The sequence below is a fragment of the Lathamus discolor genome, chromosome 1, assembly GCF_037157495.1.
Source record: "Lathamus discolor isolate bLatDis1 chromosome 1, bLatDis1.hap1, whole genome shotgun sequence".
Taxonomy (NCBI): Eukaryota; Metazoa; Chordata; class Aves; order Psittaciformes; family Psittacidae; genus Lathamus; species Lathamus discolor.
In genome coordinates, this window is record NC_088884.1 from 84,451,937 (window position 1) to 84,471,943 (window position 20,007).

General features: G+C 39.1%; 1 protein-coding gene across 6 annotated transcripts; it reads right to left on the reverse strand.

The window, feature by feature from the left end:
- Positions 1 to 1,471: 1,471 nt before the first annotated feature.
- RECQL (RecQ like helicase) lies at positions 1,472 to 19,901 on the reverse strand. 6 transcript variants are annotated; one of them, XM_065683713.1, is made up of 17 exons: positions 19,798 to 19,893; positions 19,152 to 19,312; positions 18,563 to 18,622; positions 17,534 to 17,609; positions 16,001 to 16,198; positions 13,970 to 14,149; positions 13,011 to 13,117; positions 12,074 to 12,272; positions 10,783 to 10,949; positions 10,228 to 10,309; positions 9,026 to 9,174; positions 8,823 to 8,940; positions 7,097 to 7,235; positions 6,173 to 6,264; positions 2,985 to 3,204; positions 2,156 to 2,285; positions 1,472 to 1,918 (listed from the first exon to the last, which is right to left on the reverse strand). In XM_065683713.1, the coding sequence occupies exons 4-17, from the start codon at positions 17,547 to 17,549 to the stop codon at positions 1,730 to 1,732; spliced, it is 1,986 nt and encodes a 661-aa protein (XP_065539785.1). In that variant the 5' UTR covers positions 17,550 to 17,609; positions 18,563 to 18,622; positions 19,152 to 19,312; positions 19,798 to 19,893; the 3' UTR covers positions 1,472 to 1,729. The 6 variants fall into 6 exon arrangements, 5 of the variants coding, with proteins under 5 accessions (XP_065539785.1, XP_065539793.1, XP_065539812.1 ...); XR_010613606.1 differs by having other exon boundaries at positions 1,830 to 1,918; positions 2,981 to 3,204; positions 19,798 to 19,901; XM_065683721.1 differs by lacking the exon at positions 19,152 to 19,312 and having other exon boundaries at positions 18,563 to 18,719; positions 19,800 to 19,900.
- Between the last annotated feature and the right edge of the window lie 106 nt (positions 19,902 to 20,007).

Here is a 20,007-nt window from a genome sequence, read left to right on the forward strand (position 1 = left end):
GGAGCAGTGGCTGAAGACACCCAGAGGAGGGAAGGCTGGAAACCTCTTGCTTCCAGCAACACAAATGGGCTCGTTTTTCACCTGCAGCTCTGTTGTTGCAGAGTAGATACAGCACCTTGAGAAAGATGAGGATGACTAACTCCACACCAAGGGATGCATCAGTGCCAGCTGAAGCCAAGCCAAGTGTTCACACAACGAAGAAAAGGAAGATCAGAGTTACCAGGGAATCCCTCCAGAGGGGACAGAGGCCCTCACTGCCAACCTGACTGGGACAAATTGACAGGTGGTTTTTACTGGGTGCCCAGATCCCAGATGTTGCTCAGTGACTGTGATGCAGGATTTTAAGCTTCAGGAGTTAGGAAGACATCACAGAACCATTGCCTTGGACCTCAGAACAGCAGTTTTTCAGCTTGTGCAGGGATCTGCTTGTCAGTATGCCAGGGACACTGCCCTGGAAGGCAAGGAGGCTCAGGAGGGCTGCTTGGTTCCCAAACCACAACCTCCTCAGAACACAAATAGTTTATTCCTATGTGCAGAAGGTCAAGCAAGCATGGCGGAATGCCAACATGGATGAACAAAGAACTCAGCTAGCTGCAACACAGAAAGGAAGCAGAAGGTACAGGATATCCAGAACACATAGAGACATTGACTGAGCACACTGGGAGTTTCAAATGTAAGAGCTCAGCTGGAGGTGGAACTAGCAAAGGGTGTGAAAAGCAGCAAGACGAGATTCTTTAAGTACCTTAGGAGCAAAAGGAAGGGTAAGGAAAGTATGGTCCCAGTCGTCAGAGGGGCAGGGGAGCTAGTGACACAGGACATGGAAAAGATTGAAGTACTTTTTGCCTCATTTTCACTGGTATGGTTTTCCCTCAGACCTCCCAGGTCCCTGAGAGGTCCTACTAACAGTTTGTGGGAGTAAAGCAGTACAGAAAGGTGGAGTTACAGATCACTTAAGCCAGTTGGCCATTCACAAATCCACAGGACTGGATGGGCTGCACAGAGGGATGCTGAGGAAGCTAGTTCTTAATCTTTCCAGATTAAGAAAGAAGAAAGCCAGGGAGAAAGAAAGGGTATAATTGTTGTGAACTTGCTGTTGTCTTCAACTAATGGAAGAGCATAGCAGCAGTGGTACCAGACTCTCCTCAGAAGAGCACAGTGGTAGGACAAGAGGCAACAGACAAGTTGCAATATAGGAATTAACGATGAGCTCTAAGAAATGCCCTTTTTTGGGGGGGGGGGGGGGGGGGCAAAGTGGGGTAGTTATGAAGGTGGTCAAATGGTGGAACAGATGCTGAGAGGGGTTGGGGAATATCCATCCTTAGAGACAGTCAAAACTTCACTGGATACAGCCCTGAGCACCCTGTTACAACTGAGCCTGCTTTGAGGACATTGCAGTAGGTGATCTCTGCAAATCCCTCCCAGCCTGTGTGATTCTACTATAGTGTTACTATACACTACACTTCCAAAAGAGTTAATGACAACATGGTAATTATTTACATAATTATACAGTAATTATTGTAAGATATGCACCAATGATTTTGCTATGTAGCATTTTTCCCTTGACTACTAGACTTTCTCTAGATTTGAGGGGTTTAAAGATACTTGTTTCTCTGTTTTGTTTTTTTATTAAAAAGAAAGAAAAATAAATTACTAAAACAAACTGAACTTAGACACTGCATTGTCCATAGAGAAGCGAACATGATTAAATCCTAAATGTAGTCTGTGAAACTCAGTCAATAACTACTGGTTGATCATCTCCACCTGCCTGAAGCTTAAGCTTCTTTGCTTTTAAGTTAGAACCACAGTTAGGCCGTTTATGTTCCTGTGACTTCTTCACCACTGAATCTTGGACAGTCTTTGAAACAGTTTGAGCATTTTCTCTGCTTCCTTTCGAATTCGAAGATTGAGCTGGTTTGGCCTGTAAGTGATAAACAAATTGTTCAAATTCTAGCATTGCTTTCCTTCTTTTCAGCATTCCGACACAAGAGAGAAGATACTTATGCGGTCTATTGTAAATCATCTAGTTGATTGCATTACTATGAAAAATATATATAGCGGATACCAAACTATCAAAATAAATTACAATTGAAAGATACCTATATAGCAAATCAGTACAGATATAAAAATGTATATATAAATATGTATATATAAATACCCTGTAAACACTTTTCTTGTTTGTTATCCCTTCTATAGTTATGACATGTGCCTCATTTTTCAGCAGGCCTGCCTTTGGTCCTGTCTTCAGGTAGGATATTGTTGCAAATGCTGTGAAGCTGAAGTCTTCCCTGCATAAACAAAACCAGTGTTATGAGGGAAGGTTGGAGACAAAGACAGGCTAGACCATGCAGGGGGGAATTGGGACACATTAAACCTTCTGAGGGATGTTCTAAATAGCAGCTTGGCTTTCCTTTATCTTTCCAAGTGGACAGCCAGTTAATTTAGAGTGACTCTAGTCAACACTTAACATCATTCAGTTTGTGGAACTTTACATACACACAGATACATGCACATGTCAATATGTCGGAATACATGGAGGAAAATGAGGAAAAAAAGATGCAATAAGTCTGCATTAGCCAGCCTGTTCTAACTTAAGACTTCATCTGGGCAGCCCCATTTACTCTGCTTATCCATGGAATGTAAATCAGACCTCATATAAACAGCAGACCTCATATAAACAGCAGACCTCTCCAAAATGATGCCTGCTGCAGATTTAAAGGCTCCACCTGAATACAGAAGATCCCATTTTTTTAAAACTGCAAGAGATGGAGCATTTCAAACGCTCCTCCAACTTCTGTTTTAACATTCTGAAGTTGAAATACAGTAATCTTTTGAAATTTTCTGAATACATTAAATGCATCTGAAATAAAGGCTAAACTGAGACTACAGAATGTATGCAATAATACTATGTAGACCTACTGCCAGAGTAATGACAAATGACTAGTAGATATTAAAAAACAAATAAAGGAAGTAATCGTCTTACATACTTCAGATACTGCTGCAGCAGTAAATGGGCAATAATTCTCTCCAGCTCCTCTCGAGGGTGCTTGGGTGGAGTAACTTCAGGCACCCTCAGTTTTGCTACACCTTTCCCAGACCACGCATCGATTAATTTCAGTGGGGTTAGCTTCTCACTCATGTGTTCAGCCTGCTCAAGTATCTTGATTAGATCCCTGCAGTATCCTGTTATATCCATTTTCTCACATGCTACAAATAAAAGTGAAATAATATTTAAATAGCAAATTATTTATAGTTATTTAGATAGTATCCATATATACACTAGGTGTATACATATATACGCCCTTTTATATATTCATAGATATATACGTGTATCTATAAATACATATCATTGTGCCATATAATAGTAATGCATTTTTGGTTTTGTTTTCAAACTATAACCTAACAAATAAAAGGTATAACTGTCCCTCTGTCAAATTAGGATTTGTTTGTACTCAAACTTGTATTTATGTTTCTACTTCATATTAAAACTCCAGTCCTGCAAATGTTTTTATACGGATTTAACATTACGAACCGCACAAATTATTTCAAAGAAGCATTTACAAGCTTTAAAATTTCTAAGGTAGCTTCTATGTTACTCTGCAGCTGGATTCCTTTTCTTCACCCATAATATTTATTATGAAATATTAAGAGAGCAAAAAGGAACTGAAGACTGTAAGTGAGACATTCTTCTCTCAAGACAGTTATGGACAAAATGAAACCAAAAATGTATTAATTTCATACAAATAAGCTTCATCATGAATAATTATTCTGAGCTCCAACACATCCATGTAGTACATAATGATCATGCTTCTACTTCATGATCAGATTATGGCATAGAATTACCCAACTGCCTCATCCAATACTAAGAATTAAGTACTGAACACCCAGTACTACTGCTGGGTTTCCTTGGACCTTGCTTAGATATCAAGAGACCCTGGGGGTAAAACCAGCAGTTAACAGGACATATTTCAATTGTATTTCATCACATGGCTCCTGTAAGTCTTGGGTACAAGCCAGCTTCATACTCTTCTCAACTTCTGATCCCAGTATAAAGTTTAACTAAGCCCGATTTCCAACTAGAACAAGACATTGTTACTTACATGAATTTGCAAAACAGGTTTATTATATAGATGTAGTTAACTGTATAAAGAAAAAAGAAGCTGAATATCTTTGTTTACCTTGCCCCCCAAAAAAAGTGTACAGGGAAATAAAGTCTTGTTATGAGAACAGCTTTGAATACAGAGTTGTTCCTCCATTTTTCAAGCATTGATCTCTAGATTATCCAAACACTTCACAACAGGTATGTGCTATGAGGAGATGGTATTTTTTACATATTACAAGAATTCACCTGGTCCTCAAAGAAATTTAAGGTGGTTTTGTGTGTTCAGCTAGAGATGCCCAAGATCAACTTTTTCCCAGCACTCCTTCCAGAGTTTTCTAGATTTAGATGGGGATTCCTATGTCTAAATCACAGCTCACACTTAGGAAGTCCAGCAAGAGATACTTTATGCATCTTCAGAAACTTATGGCTTTCTGGACGGGTACCAAAAATGACAGTTAAAGCAGGCAATGATCACCCATGAAAGTGTAGTTTAAGCTAGCTACCCAACACTGCCCAGGATGGTTCTGGTCAAAGCAGCAAAAGAGCTTATGTCCCAGAACCACATTCTGCTGAAACCATCCTCCTTTACCATGCAGCAGATCTTGTTTCCGTTCATCTCCCCAGTTCCCTCTATGTCCAGCCCACATGCCTTCACAGAATCACAGAATCACAGAATCCCAAGGGTTGGAAGGGACCTCAAAAGATCATCTAGTCCAACCCCCCTGCAAGAGCAGGGTAACCTACAGTACATCACACAGGAACTTGTCCAGGCGGGCCTTGAATATCTCCAGTGTAGGAGACTCCACAACCCCCCTGGGCAACCTGTTCCAGTGCTCTGTCACTCTTACAGTAAAGAAGTTCTTCCTGATGTTAACGTGGAACTTCCTATGCTCCAGTTTACACCCATTGCCCCTTGTCCTATCACTGGATATCACTGAAAAAAGCCTAGCTCCATCATCCTGACACCTACCCTTTACATATTTGTAAACATTGATGAAATTTAACAAGGGCAAGTGTAGAGTCTTGCATCTGGGGAAGAACAACCCCATGTACCAGTACAGGTTGGGGGTTGACCTGCTGGAAAGTAGTGAAGGGGAAAGGGACCTGGGGGTCCTGGTGGATAGGAGGATGACCATGAGCCAGCAATGTGCTCTTGTGGCCAAGAAGGCAAATGGCATCTTAGGGTGCATTAGAAAGGGAGTGGTTAGTAGGTCAAGAGAGGTTCTCCTCCCCCTCTACTCAGCCTTGGCGAGGCCGCATCTGGAATATTGCGTCCAGTTCTGGGCCCCTCTGTTCAAGAAGGACAGGGAATTGCTTGAAGGAGTCCAGCGCAGAGCCACAAAGATGATTAAGGGAGTGGAACATCTCCCTTATGAGGAGAGGCTGAGGGAGCTGGGTCTCTTTAGCTTGGAGAAGAGGAGACTGAGGGGTGACCTCATCAATGTTTACAAATATGTAAAGGGTATATGATCCCAACTTTCAAAGGAAGAGTGCACCCCAGACAGTGAGCAGTTAAGATTAACACACAGCCAAATCTTGAATTAGTGTACTCAGCTGTTCTGCACAGGTATGTCTCATGAGCATGCAGCACTGAAATGCTCAGAGGTTTTACCAGGCAAGCTGTAAGAGGACACGTGCAAACTGTGCGTTCTCACAGCCTAAGTCTGAACAGCTCCGCATGCTGAGAGCAAGAGGCTCCCTCTCAAAATAAAGCTTTAACACCCAAACAAATCCTGAAACAAACCCCGACACATGCCAGAATCATTTTAAAACAGGTAAGCCAAACTCCCCCTTGCCCCAGCTTCACTTCCAGGAACACATGACTGGCTGAGCCTGAAAGATACCAAGTGTCTGGCCTCAAGCAAAAAGCAGAAAGGATCCTACTAAACACCCTGAACTCAGCAATATTAAGTTACCAAAACCTGATGTTCATAACAAAATTTGCACACTGGAAATAGGCAGCATTATGAGCACACTTCACAGAAGTTACTCACACTTTCTCTAATGTAGGTATTTCTTTAAGCCAACCTTCTCCACGGTCACCATCCCTGGTTATAGAAACAATTTACTTACGGCTCTCCCTACAGCAGTTATCACACATTTTGTTGCAGTTTGCAGAATCCCATACTTCATCAAAATGATGGGCTATGAGGACTCGGCGACATCTGAAAGAGCAGAGAGCAAATGACTATAGAACATAAGTGTATACACCTGTGTTATAAATCATGAAACTGGCAAAAATAAGGTCCCTTGGGTCAGCTCATATCTTAAAACAAGCATGAGGGATTATCTCAGGAAAAATCAGAGAGCAAATACTGCTACACAGTATTCCCTGTCCGCTGTGCTAATAGGAATAACCAGCAGCTTTTAGTAATAGTGAGCACCACTGTAGGAACAGATTGGTTAAAGCAGAAAAGTAATCTGCAATTTCTATAGAATGAAAAAATCATAAGAATATGGACTAATTCTTAGTCTGAGGCCAACAAAGGCTACACTGAATACACAAGTTACCCACAACATAGATACAAGTGTTTTCCATTAAGTATTCCAAACAGCTCAGTGCAGCAGATGAAGCACATGTGATTCCTGTATGGCCACTGAACACTGGTACCTTAAGAGTAAAACCCAAAGCATTCCAGTTTTCACTCTGAATGGGATTTGAAATCAAAACAGTGTTTGTCAACAGACATTTCAGCTCAACATAACTGCTTCCAGAACTTTATCTGAAGCTGGCAAGCAACACACCAACAATCAGTTATGTGCAACAGTACATGTATTGAGCAGCTAAATCACAAACTCCAAACTCAAGACTCTGGTACAATAGGCAAAAAAACCCCTCCCGCCCTCTGTTCTGAGGGGGGAGGGTGGGAGGAGTTTCTTTGATTTATTGTTGGCTTTTACTTATTTTGTTTGGGTGTTTTAAATTGTTTGTTTTCAAATGTCCTCACTAACTGGCCTATTTACAAACTAAGCAACCAAACCACCACAGTAACTCACTTCTTCAGATTCTGACAGTAGGACACCATATTATACAGCTTCTCTTGCCCCACATTTTCCATCACTACCATTGAGCTGATTCTGAATATATCTCCAAAACCATAATACAAAATGCAGTCAGCTTTTTGGTCATCTCTACCTGCAATGCATTAAAAAGAATAACAACAACAAAAAAAAATAAAATTACAAGAGGTTTATTTTAAGTACAGCTTTTTTTTTGGTACAGATACCACCGTTACCTGCATGGGTTTCTGCAGCCCCTATGTAGAGAGGACATGACTGCAATAGAGTATCAAGCATAACACACTAGGCAACAGAACATAGCATGATACAGACTAGAAATAAAATAGAACATTCTTGTACAAATACAGAATCAAGCAAATTTAAAATACCTCACAATGGAGATTTTGACTCTTTAACAACCAAAATAAAATATTAGCATCATACAAAAAGTCAGGGAAATCACTATTTTCTCACCCTAACACCTCTTGGAAAATCCTAGCCAAATACATCTTGAAGCCTAATTCTTACTTGTTTAAAACACAGTGTGAGCTTCAAATACCTTATTAGGTATTAATGGTAATAAATGAAGAAACAATAGGTATGATATTCCATTTAAAACCAGCTGTGCCTTCTATAGCTGAATTTAGATCATCTCTTCCTTCCTGCTGCCCACCCCTCCCAGTGATGTGCTGATGGGTGCCGACCCGCTGTTTACAAGATCCAGAGAGCAGAAAAGGCCTAAAAAACCCTCAACTTTTAAAAAAAGTTTAATGTTTAAGAGAACTACTTCACATGGATGAGCAGTCAAAGGGAAAAAGGAAGGTTTCATAAAGCTAAGTAGTACGTCCATGCAAATGAGTCGCAGTGCTTAATTAATCCCTCCCACAAGAATCTCATTTAAATAGTTATGAATAAGAAACACAAAAGCTTGCTTTAATCCAAATTGATAAACATTGTGAAACAACAGGTGCAGCACCTATATGGCCCTTGTCTCACCACTTCATTGCTTATATTTCCCATCACCTCCAGCACTACCTAGAAGCAACCAGGCTATCGCATAAGCAGATGCAGACTCCCACAGGCTTTGATGACTGCTGTACTTCTTAGGCCAGCATTAAGGCCAGTTTCTATCACAGAGCCATAGCTAAAATTTCTACAGATTGCCCGTCAAGATTCTTAAAAAGCTTCCTCCATGCAGATTTAATCTGTCTTTAAAAAATAATGCACAAGGTTGAAAAAAACCAAACCAAAACACCACAAAACTCTTTTTAGCCGTAACAGCTATTTAGTGCTGCTATACACTGATCAATCCTTAAAATTCCCTGCTCCAGACTCCCCATCCTACTTGTGTTTCTGTGGCTACTGAAATTCATACAGCAATTAGGTATCATCTAGAATCAATCTGAGCAGATCACACAGCCCCACTGCTATGCAAAGAAAAAAAAAATCCTTTTTATAGCATACATCTGATCAGTCAATGTCATGTTATGAAATTACTCTGGTAAGCCACAGATGCCACAAAAATTAAGTAATTAAAACAAATGCTGAGTAAAGGCTGGGTAGTTTGCTTCAAAGCCTCTTCACAGAGGCAGAGTGGCATTACACACTCTGGAACCTGTCTCAAAGACAAGACACTTCACACAAATGACTGAAATCAAAGTGCAACTTTTTTTGGTTTAATGAATGGAAACGGCAGCTTTGCAAAAGCCATTTCCTACAATACCTGCACGTCCACTTTCTTGGTAGTAGTTCTCCATGGATTTGCTCATAGAATGATGAATTACAAACCTCACATCAGGTTTATCAATTCCCATGCCAAAAGCAACAGTTGCCACTACAACCTGAAAAAAGATTAAGAAACTATCAAGGTATCAAACCACAATTTGTTTAAATAAAACATAAGTCTATGAGAAATATCTACTTAACCTGGATCTGATTTGCTGCCCATCCTTTATGAACTTTGCTCTTACATTTAGCATCCATGTTTGCATGGTAAGTCCCTGCCTTGATTCCCAGTTTCTGCAAACTCATAGTAACTTGCTCAGAATCCTTCTGAGAAAAACAGTAAACAATTCCTGCACAAAAGTGAGAGATGCTTTATTGTAATGTCTGAAAAAACTCACAACAAACAATCCCCAGTACTTAAAAAAAACTTTGAAAGTCTTATTAACTCAAAAATAAATAAATAAAACCCAGCAAACAATCTTTGTGTCTATTCAGTCTTTCAGTCTCCAGTATGGTAGCCATGAAGGAAACTTCAATTATCAGCTTTGACTTGTAGGCTAAAGAGAAAATACGGATAGCAATCCACAGAATCATAGAAGTATTCTATGTTCAAGGAGGACAATGGTTATTAATGCTTATGTAAAGAGGTGCTGTTCATTATGATGTCTCACCTGAGGTTTCATACATATCTGGTTTTTGTCATTAGTCAGCCTGGGCTAAGTCAAGGATTACACACAAAGCCACATGATTTGTGATCATCTTAGCACAGTTTGTCCTCGGGGAGTTGCTCATCACAGACACACAGAGTTCAATAGCAGGGACAGGCCACTGCCCTGGAAAACTGGGTTCTGGTGCTTTTGTAATATGGCTCTCCTCTTTTATTTGCACTACATAATTCACTGATTACAACTTTTACAGTTCTGCTTTCATCACAAAAGTGCAATTCACCCCACCACACACCCATTCTGGGCACTGGATAATACATGAATCTTGAGATCAAATGTGAAAAAGAAGTGCTAAAGATGGTAAGTATCCTGATGCACAGATACTAAATAACGTAACACATGATTTAAGAACATATAGGTAACCGTTTCTGAGCTTTGTTTTTACAAATTTAAAAATTGCTATTATTATGCAAACGCTCTATATACATCAACATTATATTTCAATACTTCAGAATATATAAGCAAAATATAAAGATATTTAAACACTAATGAATGAAAAGAGTAATTATTGGAGGTACAGATCTTACTAAATTTCATTTCGTCTAATGCTGGATGTTTAAGGTATCGTGAAGGTAAAATTTCTCTACAAGTTTCAGGATTACTCAAAAACATTCCTGTAACACTGAAGATTATAAAAAAAAAAAGCCTTTAAAAAAAAAAAAACCACACACTTTTTACCTGAGAGTCCTTTGTATCTTCCATTAATCATCTTAACTATGTCCTCAATGAAATCTTCATTATTTGAAGGCTTATGCCGAACCTCAAAAATACAACATACACATATCAGAGTTCTTCAAGTGGGCACACAGTCTGCCAAACAATCCTATTTATTCTACTTCTTCCAGTACAATAAAAACAACTGTTCCGCATTTAACCAAAATTATTATATAATCTGACTGTGCACAAAGAGGATATCTCAAAAGTCCATAGAAAAAAACAAAACCAAAACCACAAGTTTTCCCATGAAGGACAATAAAAGAACCTGTGGCCAAACTGAAGTCACAATGTTTTGCAATCATATGACATATTTTCCAACAGGTTGCAGTAGTCTAAACCTGTTACCTACGTCCCCCCTGTACACAGTCCTACCTGCTAAGCCTTGCCCATAGAGACAAAGCAACCCAAGTTCCTCTGCAGATGACAGCAAGTTCAGCAAGATGAGATGAAAGGACACCATCGCTCAATTGAAAAGCTCTTTATTATTAAAATGTATAATTGAAAATTAAGACATACCTCATAGTAAAGATTGGGCCGGTTGAAAGAAGCAGTAAAGGTAATACACTTTTGAACATGCAAGATTTTCTGAGCATCTTTTAAAACATGATTTGTAGCAGTTGCTGTCAATCCAATCAAGGGAGTATTGGGAAACTGTCTTTTCAAGATACCAAGAGACTTGTAGTCTAAGCAAGAAAACAGAAAGGGGAAAAGAATTTCACATACCACAGATTCAAAGTTAAGAAAGATATTAATGTAATTCATGTAGATAGTATTCTATGGGGTAATACTGCAATAAATGTTATTATTGATCAGTTTACTAAAGAACTAATTTATACACCCAAATGGAAGTAATAAGAAGGCTGCACTTATCAAAACAGATGCTTCTAATTGAGTTTTACAGAAGCTGCCCCAATTCAAAAGGCAAAGCATACTGAAACAGAAGTCCTTAAAAAGTTAGAAAAAACTAAGTGTCATCTCATTAACAAACATTCAGGTTATTTTGCAGGTCTGTTTTTACAAACAACTTTTCAGTAAACACAGCTCTGCTGTGTATCAATATGGAATTTGGATACACAGACCAGAATGTACTAAGGAAAGATTCTAAAGGCTCAGTGCTGACAATCACTTGCTGCCTTAGAAGAGAAATGCAGCCAGTGGTACAAATTCCACATTGCCTGTTTACTGGCATGGCTCTTTGCTCCGACATCACTTTTTAACAAAACTGCAAAGGTTGACTTTACGGTCACTATTGCTTCAAATCAGGTTTTCTTTCAAAGGCAAAGGGAGAGTAACCAGTAAGTAAGTCTTCTACAACAGACAAGACAGGAAACAGACTGAAGTGCACTTTTTTTACCTTGCAAGTGAAGGGCATTTAGAAGTGATCAAAGCATAGGTCATGAATTTACAGAATGCTCTAGCTCTTGTCACCCAGAGTATTACAAAGCAGTGTAGAGAATAACATATTTTTCATGTAGCATTAAAGCTGATTGTATTGTCCATACTAAAGACGGCATACAAAAACTTTCATTTTATTAAGCTCCAATTAAAATAAATGGAATTAGGAGTTTTTCAGAATACTGACAGAAAAATCTGCATTGGCATCACCCCCCATTTGCATGAACTTAACTCCTGGATAAGGATATAGTCATTTGTTCATTAAATTTAAAGTCCTTGAGCTAACACAGGTGCTAGCATTACACTACGTATTTGCTTAACACATGAAGAAAGCACCTGGGTTTATTTCAGGCCTCATTCAGTATTGATGCCTGAAACTGCAGACTGGAAACTGGATTTCTAATGAGCATACCAGGCCTGAAGTCGTGGCCCCATTGACTACAGCAGTGGACCTCATCTACAGCAATGCGAGCAAGACACCCTGCTTGATAAGCCTTCTCTAGCTTTGACATGAACATTTTGCTTTTTGCGATCTTCTCCGGGGTCACATAAATGAGCTTCAGTTGGGAATTTCTGTTTAGCATTTCGGTATGAACCCACTTCACATGTTCCTGTTCAAAACAAAAAGGAGAAATCAGGGCCTAACAAACTAGGACAATTTGCCAGCTATGTGTTGTGACACAGATAATGTGAATAAGTGTCCTGTGTTCTTGTTTTAATAACAAGAACATATTAAACCAACACCTTTAATAGAATAAATAGATTTAATGGGCTATTTAGAGGATGTAAAGTCCCTTTAGCTGCTGCGTGTTGTAAATTTTTACTGTTTCTAGATTTAAAAGAAGACTGGAGTAGGTGACTCTTTTGTCCATTTAGTAATATGTTGAACAGTGCAGGCTTTTAAATATAATTATTTATCATACTTTAGGATAGGAAGCAATTTGATCCAGAGACCAAGAAGCAACTTATTTCCCAGTCTGCTATTAGTCAATTACTTTTTACAGTAAGTTACTTTTTACATATTTTCCTGTCTAGCAGAAGGCCATGGTCACTAACGCTGGCTTTGATAGTTTAGTGGCTTGATGCAATGTGCCAAACTTGGAGCCTGCTTTAAGGTAGAACACTTTGAAAACTCAATAATAAATACTACAGTCATGTACAAGACCATGTAACAGTTTACCACCCCTTATGTATTGTTAATAACCTCTTAAGAATCTTACCACAGTTGATAGAATGGCATTAGCTGATGAAACTGTGCCATTCATTCAGTAGTCATAAACAACATGCACAGAGGCACAATGCCAGCACATACACCACAAAACCCATGAAGATGTGGCAGTTAAACATACCTTACTGCTTGAGGCATTTAATAATGTTGCAGAAATACCAAGCTGTTCCAAAACCATGAGCTGATCTTCCATAAGTGATATCAAAGGACATATCACAAGTGTGAAACCTGTAACAATCAGTCATTGTGTAAACTGAACAGTTGAGATGTCACAAATATCTCCTGTAATACGTTTTACTAATGCATCAGCCCTGTTATGAAGGAACTGCGAAATGTGAGCTTAAGCTTCATACACACAGTAGCAGATTCCCTTCCTATATAGCTGACAAGTGACTGCTAGGCCACATGGGGATACTTCTTATCAGGTGGCCATGACATACACCTTCTCTTAGAATCTAGACTACAAATATCTGAGCTGCAATAAACAGAGAAAGGACTAATATACAAAACAAAGAAAGTTGCATTCACATCTGTGTCATGAGGCGCTAATTTACCATATAACTAAGCAGTGCTAGGTGCTGATAAATTATGTATTTGTAAATAAGTAAAACTCCATGCAACTGGATGGGTTATTAAAAAAAATTAATATTTTAAAGACCAGAACTGGACACTTATTTTTTAAAATGAATATACAAAGGCTCTCCCAAATAATCTGAAGCTAAAACATTAGAATGGAAAAGACAAATAACAGATATTCATACTTTGATAACTTACAGTCAGTACATTGATTAAAAGAGAAAGAAAGGAAAAGTAACAAATGTTTAAAAAGTTTTTTCAGTGTTTAGAAGAACATAGATAAATTATTTTAATCTAAATCATACATAAAAGGCACATTCTTTTAAAGCTACTATTGCTCATTCAGAGAAAATAAAGGGAAAAACAAGTGTTTCTAGTCAATCTTTGCTGTTTTTTCTCATACAGTGATATTACACACCAATATGATGGTAATTCTCCAAAGAACTACAAAAAGGACAAAATTAATCCAGTTGTCTCTATACGATCTTTTCTTCCCTCACATACCTTCAGAACAGACAGCTGGCAACTGATAACAAAGGCTCTTTCCACCACCTGTGGGCATGACAAGAAATACATCCTTTCCTGCCATTGAAGCATTTACTGTTTCAAGTTGAAAGGACCTAAACTTCTGGAGTTTAAATTTGCCCCGCAATGCTGAGTTTAGCTTCTCATACCATGGAAAATCTGTTAACGGAAAAAAAAAAAAAAAGCAAAACATGTTTCATAACAAGTTAAAATACAAGAAGGAAGGACAATTTACATCTACAATAACTAAATCTGGAAGCAAAACAATTTTAGATCTGGAAAGGTGTTCAAAGATTCAATAATGATACACAAAAAGCCACACACAACCTGAGTCTGTATAAACCAGTTTCTAAGGTGGACCTCTGAAAACCCTATGAAATGTAAATATAATCCACCTCCAGACTAAAAGTTCTCATTGCACATAAGTGTGAACTACTGTGAAACACCCACAAGCAGATGAAGCACTTCAAAGTGCTAATGATCAAGTTAACTGCTTAGTCCACAACTAAATGGAAATTAGAAGCCCACCCTGAAAATAAATAAAACCAGAGACTGAGACCTGCAAAAGTTGCCTGAAGGTCTCCCTTATACAAGTACAGTGAATACAGATAGTATAATGAAAGCAGGGCTACCATTTTTCCATATATTTCAGTTATAATAAGCATTTATTTTAAAAGGGGGGAAAGGGAAGTTTAATCATCCCCAAAATAATGACCCCAACATTCTTTTCTTCACTAAAGACTGCTTCATTTAAAGAGCTAATACTGTAAAAACTTAAACGATGCATCAAGAACAGTATTAACCATTTTCACATTATTAAAATTAAAATGCAGAACAACTGTGGAAACTCCAGGCTACACCACGTGCACAGCAAGCATTAACCCTGGGACTTGAGGTTCCAAAGAGCACAGTCGAGATCCAAAGCTCTCTGGAACCAAGAAAAGCCTCCCACTGACTTCACTCAGCTTTATTCTGGGACCAAATTTAGCAACAGCTCTTATTCAACATGTACACGGCATCTGATTGCAAAGATGTTAGTTTTCAAAGCATAGGAGGAGAGATTTAGGCACAAAGCTATCCAAAACAAATTAATTTGTTCAATAGCATTAATCTGCAATTATAAAGTGTCAGTATTCTTACATACGAAGAACACTTTTCTCAAGCACAGACAAATATGGATTAGACTAGAAAATTAATTTAATTTTTAAAAAAAGAAAAAAAAAGAGAATACACACAGTAGAGGGAGAAGCTAACAATGTGTTTCCAAATTGCAAGTGAAATAAAAGAGAGGGAAAAAATAGTAAAAGGAACTGAATTTAATTTGGTTAGGCATAACACGGTCAAGACCCACCAACTATCCAGGAGTTCAGTTAATGTTTAACTTGAAAGACACCACTTCCAAAATAACAGGAGCCCTCACACCACCGTGAGGCACTTGCCACTTGGACTAACTCTACCATACTAATGTATTCTACATTACTTTTGGCAGTTAGCATCCATCTAATTTGCATTAATTTGGTAACACAATGAAGCTACATGACCCACGGCAAACACAACCAATGTCCTACCCACTCAAGCAAGAAACACAAAGACAGTAAGAAGCAACTTTGATAAAGCAAAATTGTTATTATCAAATCCTGAAAAGATCCAGAGTAATTATTGTTAGAAGATAAACAGAGAATATAAGTATGGCAGTATATCCAAATTTATGCCGGGATTCTTACAGCAAATCCAATTAAGTTGTGACTTTGCAACAATAAAAGAATAAAAAGTAGTTATAACAGGCCATTCTTACGATAATTCTCCCCTGAAGAACTCAGATTAATATTTAGGAATGTCCAAGGAGTTACATACAAACATTACCCTATGTAATTAAGATGGCAGGTCACCCAGCTGAACAAAATTAAATAGGACAATACATTACCCAAACAAAATTCTGTATCAATACATTTTTTCCCTACTGAATTAGTTTACTTCTATATTAGAATATTTAAGTTTGTCTCTGCAAACCTTTTTTGTTCCATGCATCAGCTGAGTTTTCAGTGTCTTTACTTCCACCTGCCTCCAAGTCTTCTGAGGACTGCTGTATCAAACTCTTAATTCTCATCTTCTTTTCGATGAGTTCCTGCTGTTTATCTACAAGCTCCTGAATTTGCATCTCCACTGCTTGCAGTTCATTTTCAACGGAAACCAGTACCTCCTCCAGCACTGAAGGGGAAAGCAAGTTAAAGGCAGTATAGAGACTACAGTAACATGTTAATCCCAGTTTTAAATGATACTTTATTTGATTTGTTGCTTGAGATAAAAATTAAAACCAAACCAAATACGTCTAGAGAAACAAGAAAACCTGACAGGCCCACTGATGAGATTATAACATCTAATATTACAAATGCCATGTAAAAATACGTAGCAAGACTTAACAACATATTTCTTATATCGGTAGGTCATATATACACAGCTATGCTGTAAATGGTTATCTCCAATATGGTGTATTAGAGATATGCAACACTACCATTGCCTGCATTGGTAAATAGAGAAAAAGTACGTTACAATCCACTTTCCCAAAAGCAGTGCCTCTCCACAGAAACACTTGAAAATATTTTTTCTGCAGATGAATGTTAAGCACTGAGAAGCACATTGCATAAGCCCTGATATTAAAGCTGTACTACAATGAAGATGAGTACTGCAGCCAATTCCAAGGTGAGCACATTAGAAGATATTTAATAGAAAGCATTTACATGTGAGAAGCACCATGAACCTCAGCAAGTAAAGGTTTTCTGAAGGCAGAAATAGTGATGTTAGCAAAAAACTACATTTTATGCATTCAGATCTCACTCCTATGCAGAACCAGAGAATCTGCTGAATGTCAAGGTTTGAACACAGAGGACAAATGCTTTTTCAAACACAAGCCCTTCTTCACATCTGAAAAACCTGAGGCAAATACTCCCCAAAAGCTTGGGTTACACAAGTGAATCTTTGGTGGGAATTTGCCTCTTTACATCCTAACGTGCATACATGTGAAGTAGGGACTGTGTTCTAGAATCCAGTCCCCAGGGTTTAAAAGAGTAATTAACACATACCACAGTATGCCAAGCAGGTGCCACTAATTCAGAGCCAGTTCAGAAAAGCATAAGAAGAAACATTTTCTGCCCCACAAAATACAACATTTTTGTCCAAGCATAGCAGATATGATAATGTGCTTATGGAAGCGAAAATGTATGATATAGAAAAAGATATCCTTATTACAAATGGCAAAAAGTGGGGATGTTTGTCTTCCTAAATGACCACTATTGCACAGCATATTTTCAAATTATTGAAAACCAAGTAATTTCCTTGACAAAACTGCTTTTGTTTTACTTTTTCTCTAAGCAATAAAAAGCCAGTAAAAGAACTTTTTCTTTAAATCTGAAATATGACAGTGTAGACTCCACACACCCCTTTCTGCATACATCAAATTCATATAAATAGCAATAACATCAGGTGATTGTGTCTGTTAGCTAACGTATAGCAAAATGAACATATTGAATACTGATTTTGGATTACCTTCAACAGCTGCCATCTTTGGAGGTTGGAGAATGTTGTTATCCTTAGGAGATTTTATTTAACTGAACAACTATCACTAAAATAAATAAATAAATAAAAAGTTATTCCATGAGTAATCCTTCTAAACATCAAAGAAATTTACTACAAGATTTTTCATTAATAGATGAGGTGTCAACACAACAGTTTAAGCACTAATTCCTTAATCTGCCTATATAAATATGCCTAACTAGATGAAAACATGCTTTTTTCCTGCTGCATCAGGGACAGATACCAACTCACAACCAATTCCTCAGGCTACAGGCTAAATGAAACCAAGTTAATTTTGACCAAGTCACAAATTTTCTGCGAGAGGCACTGTCTAATACAGACCAGTCATTCACCTACTTTTGACATATGCAGAGATTTTTTGTCTCTTCAAAGGCTTAGAATTTATTTTTTGAGCAATGTTCTTTTTCATATTATATGCTAACAATACAAAACCCAAGAAACTTAATATTCTCTCACTCTTGCTGAGTTCTGAACTACTTATTATATACATGGGAGCCACATCTGAGGGAAAGTGAAAGGGAACAAATTCAGCTGACCGTCACTATAAGCAGATTCTACCATAACAAATATTTTACTGCATTCCAGTAAATGAGGGGAAAATACATATAAAAAAGAATGTGTGAATAAAACATTGACTTTGCCAGAAGAGGTTAATTTTCATTATAAGTTAAAGGCCCACGCTTCAGAAAGAAGATGATTGCTGTATAATATAACTCAGCAGTGTCCAGGTCACGTAATTCAAATTACACAGTTCTGCCTTCATACCACCTGTCACCTGCACAAATGTACTTGTAAATACGAGTCTCCCCAAAGTACAGAGTGAGCAGGGCCACTCCAGAAAAACCAGTAGGTGTGGAACAGACACACTGTGAAAGCAGTGCACTTCTAGTAAACACAAACCTCACAAATACCACTAGGCTGACAGCTCAGGAGGTACAATCCATTTTCTTACCCAAGGAGTGTATAGAGAATGAAAATTACCTATGAATGTTTCCCTATGTGCTGCTGAAGTTCCATGAGTCTTTAATTTGGCTTCTGTCTCTGGAAGAAGTAGTGCAGTGTACCTTATAATTAATTCTGTAACACCACTGCCAACAAAGACCCCCAATTACCATCTGATTCCTCAAAAATGCAGCTCCTAAGAAATTGAATAAAAATTAACACATTGCTTATAAACCATAGTGGACAAAAGGCAAGTGGAAGTACCTTGTCCATCGAACAGTTTTACCTCTCTATAAAAACCAGCTGAATTCCTGCGAATTCATCCCATTACAGCCTTTTTCTTAATACCCCACCAGCTGGGGGAAGAGACCTCTAATACATGATGACTGCACCTAAACCAGGCAGGTTAGTAACCAGCATGACTTTCCACCCTGCACAGATTTAAATCAAATGTCCCAGCACTGGAAGCCTTCTCACAACATCTTCTGCCTAGTCCCCAGAATAGACCTCTTCAGTCCCTATTCTAAGAATTGACATTAACAGATCATTACCAAACCAAGAAATCACAACTCAGGGTGAAAAAAAAAAAGCAAAACACAACAATACTTGCACAAGCAAGATGTGTCACCTTAGCAGTAGTTTAATCAGAAGTACTTAGACGAGGGTCACAAGGATCATAAGGGGCTGAAGCACCTCCCATACTAAACCAGGCTGAGAAAGCTGGGGCTGTTCAGTCTGGAGAAGGCTCAGGGGAGATGTTAGAGCAACCATCCAGTACCTAAAGAGGGCCTACAAGAAACGTGGAGAAGGGACTCTTCATCAGGAACTGTAGTGATAGGACAAGGGGTAATGAGTTTAAACTTAGAGGGGAAGTTTAGACTGGATATAGAGAATTCTTCCTTGTGAGGGTGGGGAGGCACTGGCACAGGTTGCCCAGAGAAGCTGCCCATCCCTGGTAGTGCTCAAGGCTAGGCTGGACGGGGCCTTGAGCAACCTGCTCTAGTGGAAGGTGTCTCCGCCCATGGCAGGGGGTTGGAACCAGATGGTCTTTAGGTCCTTTGCAGCCCAAACCACCCTGGCTCTCTAGCCGCCATGCAGGTGAAGCGGGCGACAAGGGAGCTGCCAACGGCCTCGGCTCACACCGCTCCCTCCCGCGCGGCGGTGTCTGCCCTGGCGAGCGCCGCGCTGACTCCCCCCGCCCAAACGGCAAGTGCCGGAGCGCGCACCACCCTCCCGACACCCACACATAAGCACGGCAACTACTCCCAACTCACACCTGCACCGCCGGCTGCCAGGATATATCTGCTGCCGCTTCCGCTTCCTCCGCTGCCGGCTTTCCTCTAGCCAATCGCCAGGAGGCTGCTGGCGCACAGGTGGCCATGTGCATCCCCTCTCCCCCAATCCGCGCCAGCGCTGCGAGGCTTCCGTCCGAGGTAACGAAAGCAGAGAGGCGGGCATAGCGACGGCATGCCGTACGAACAACG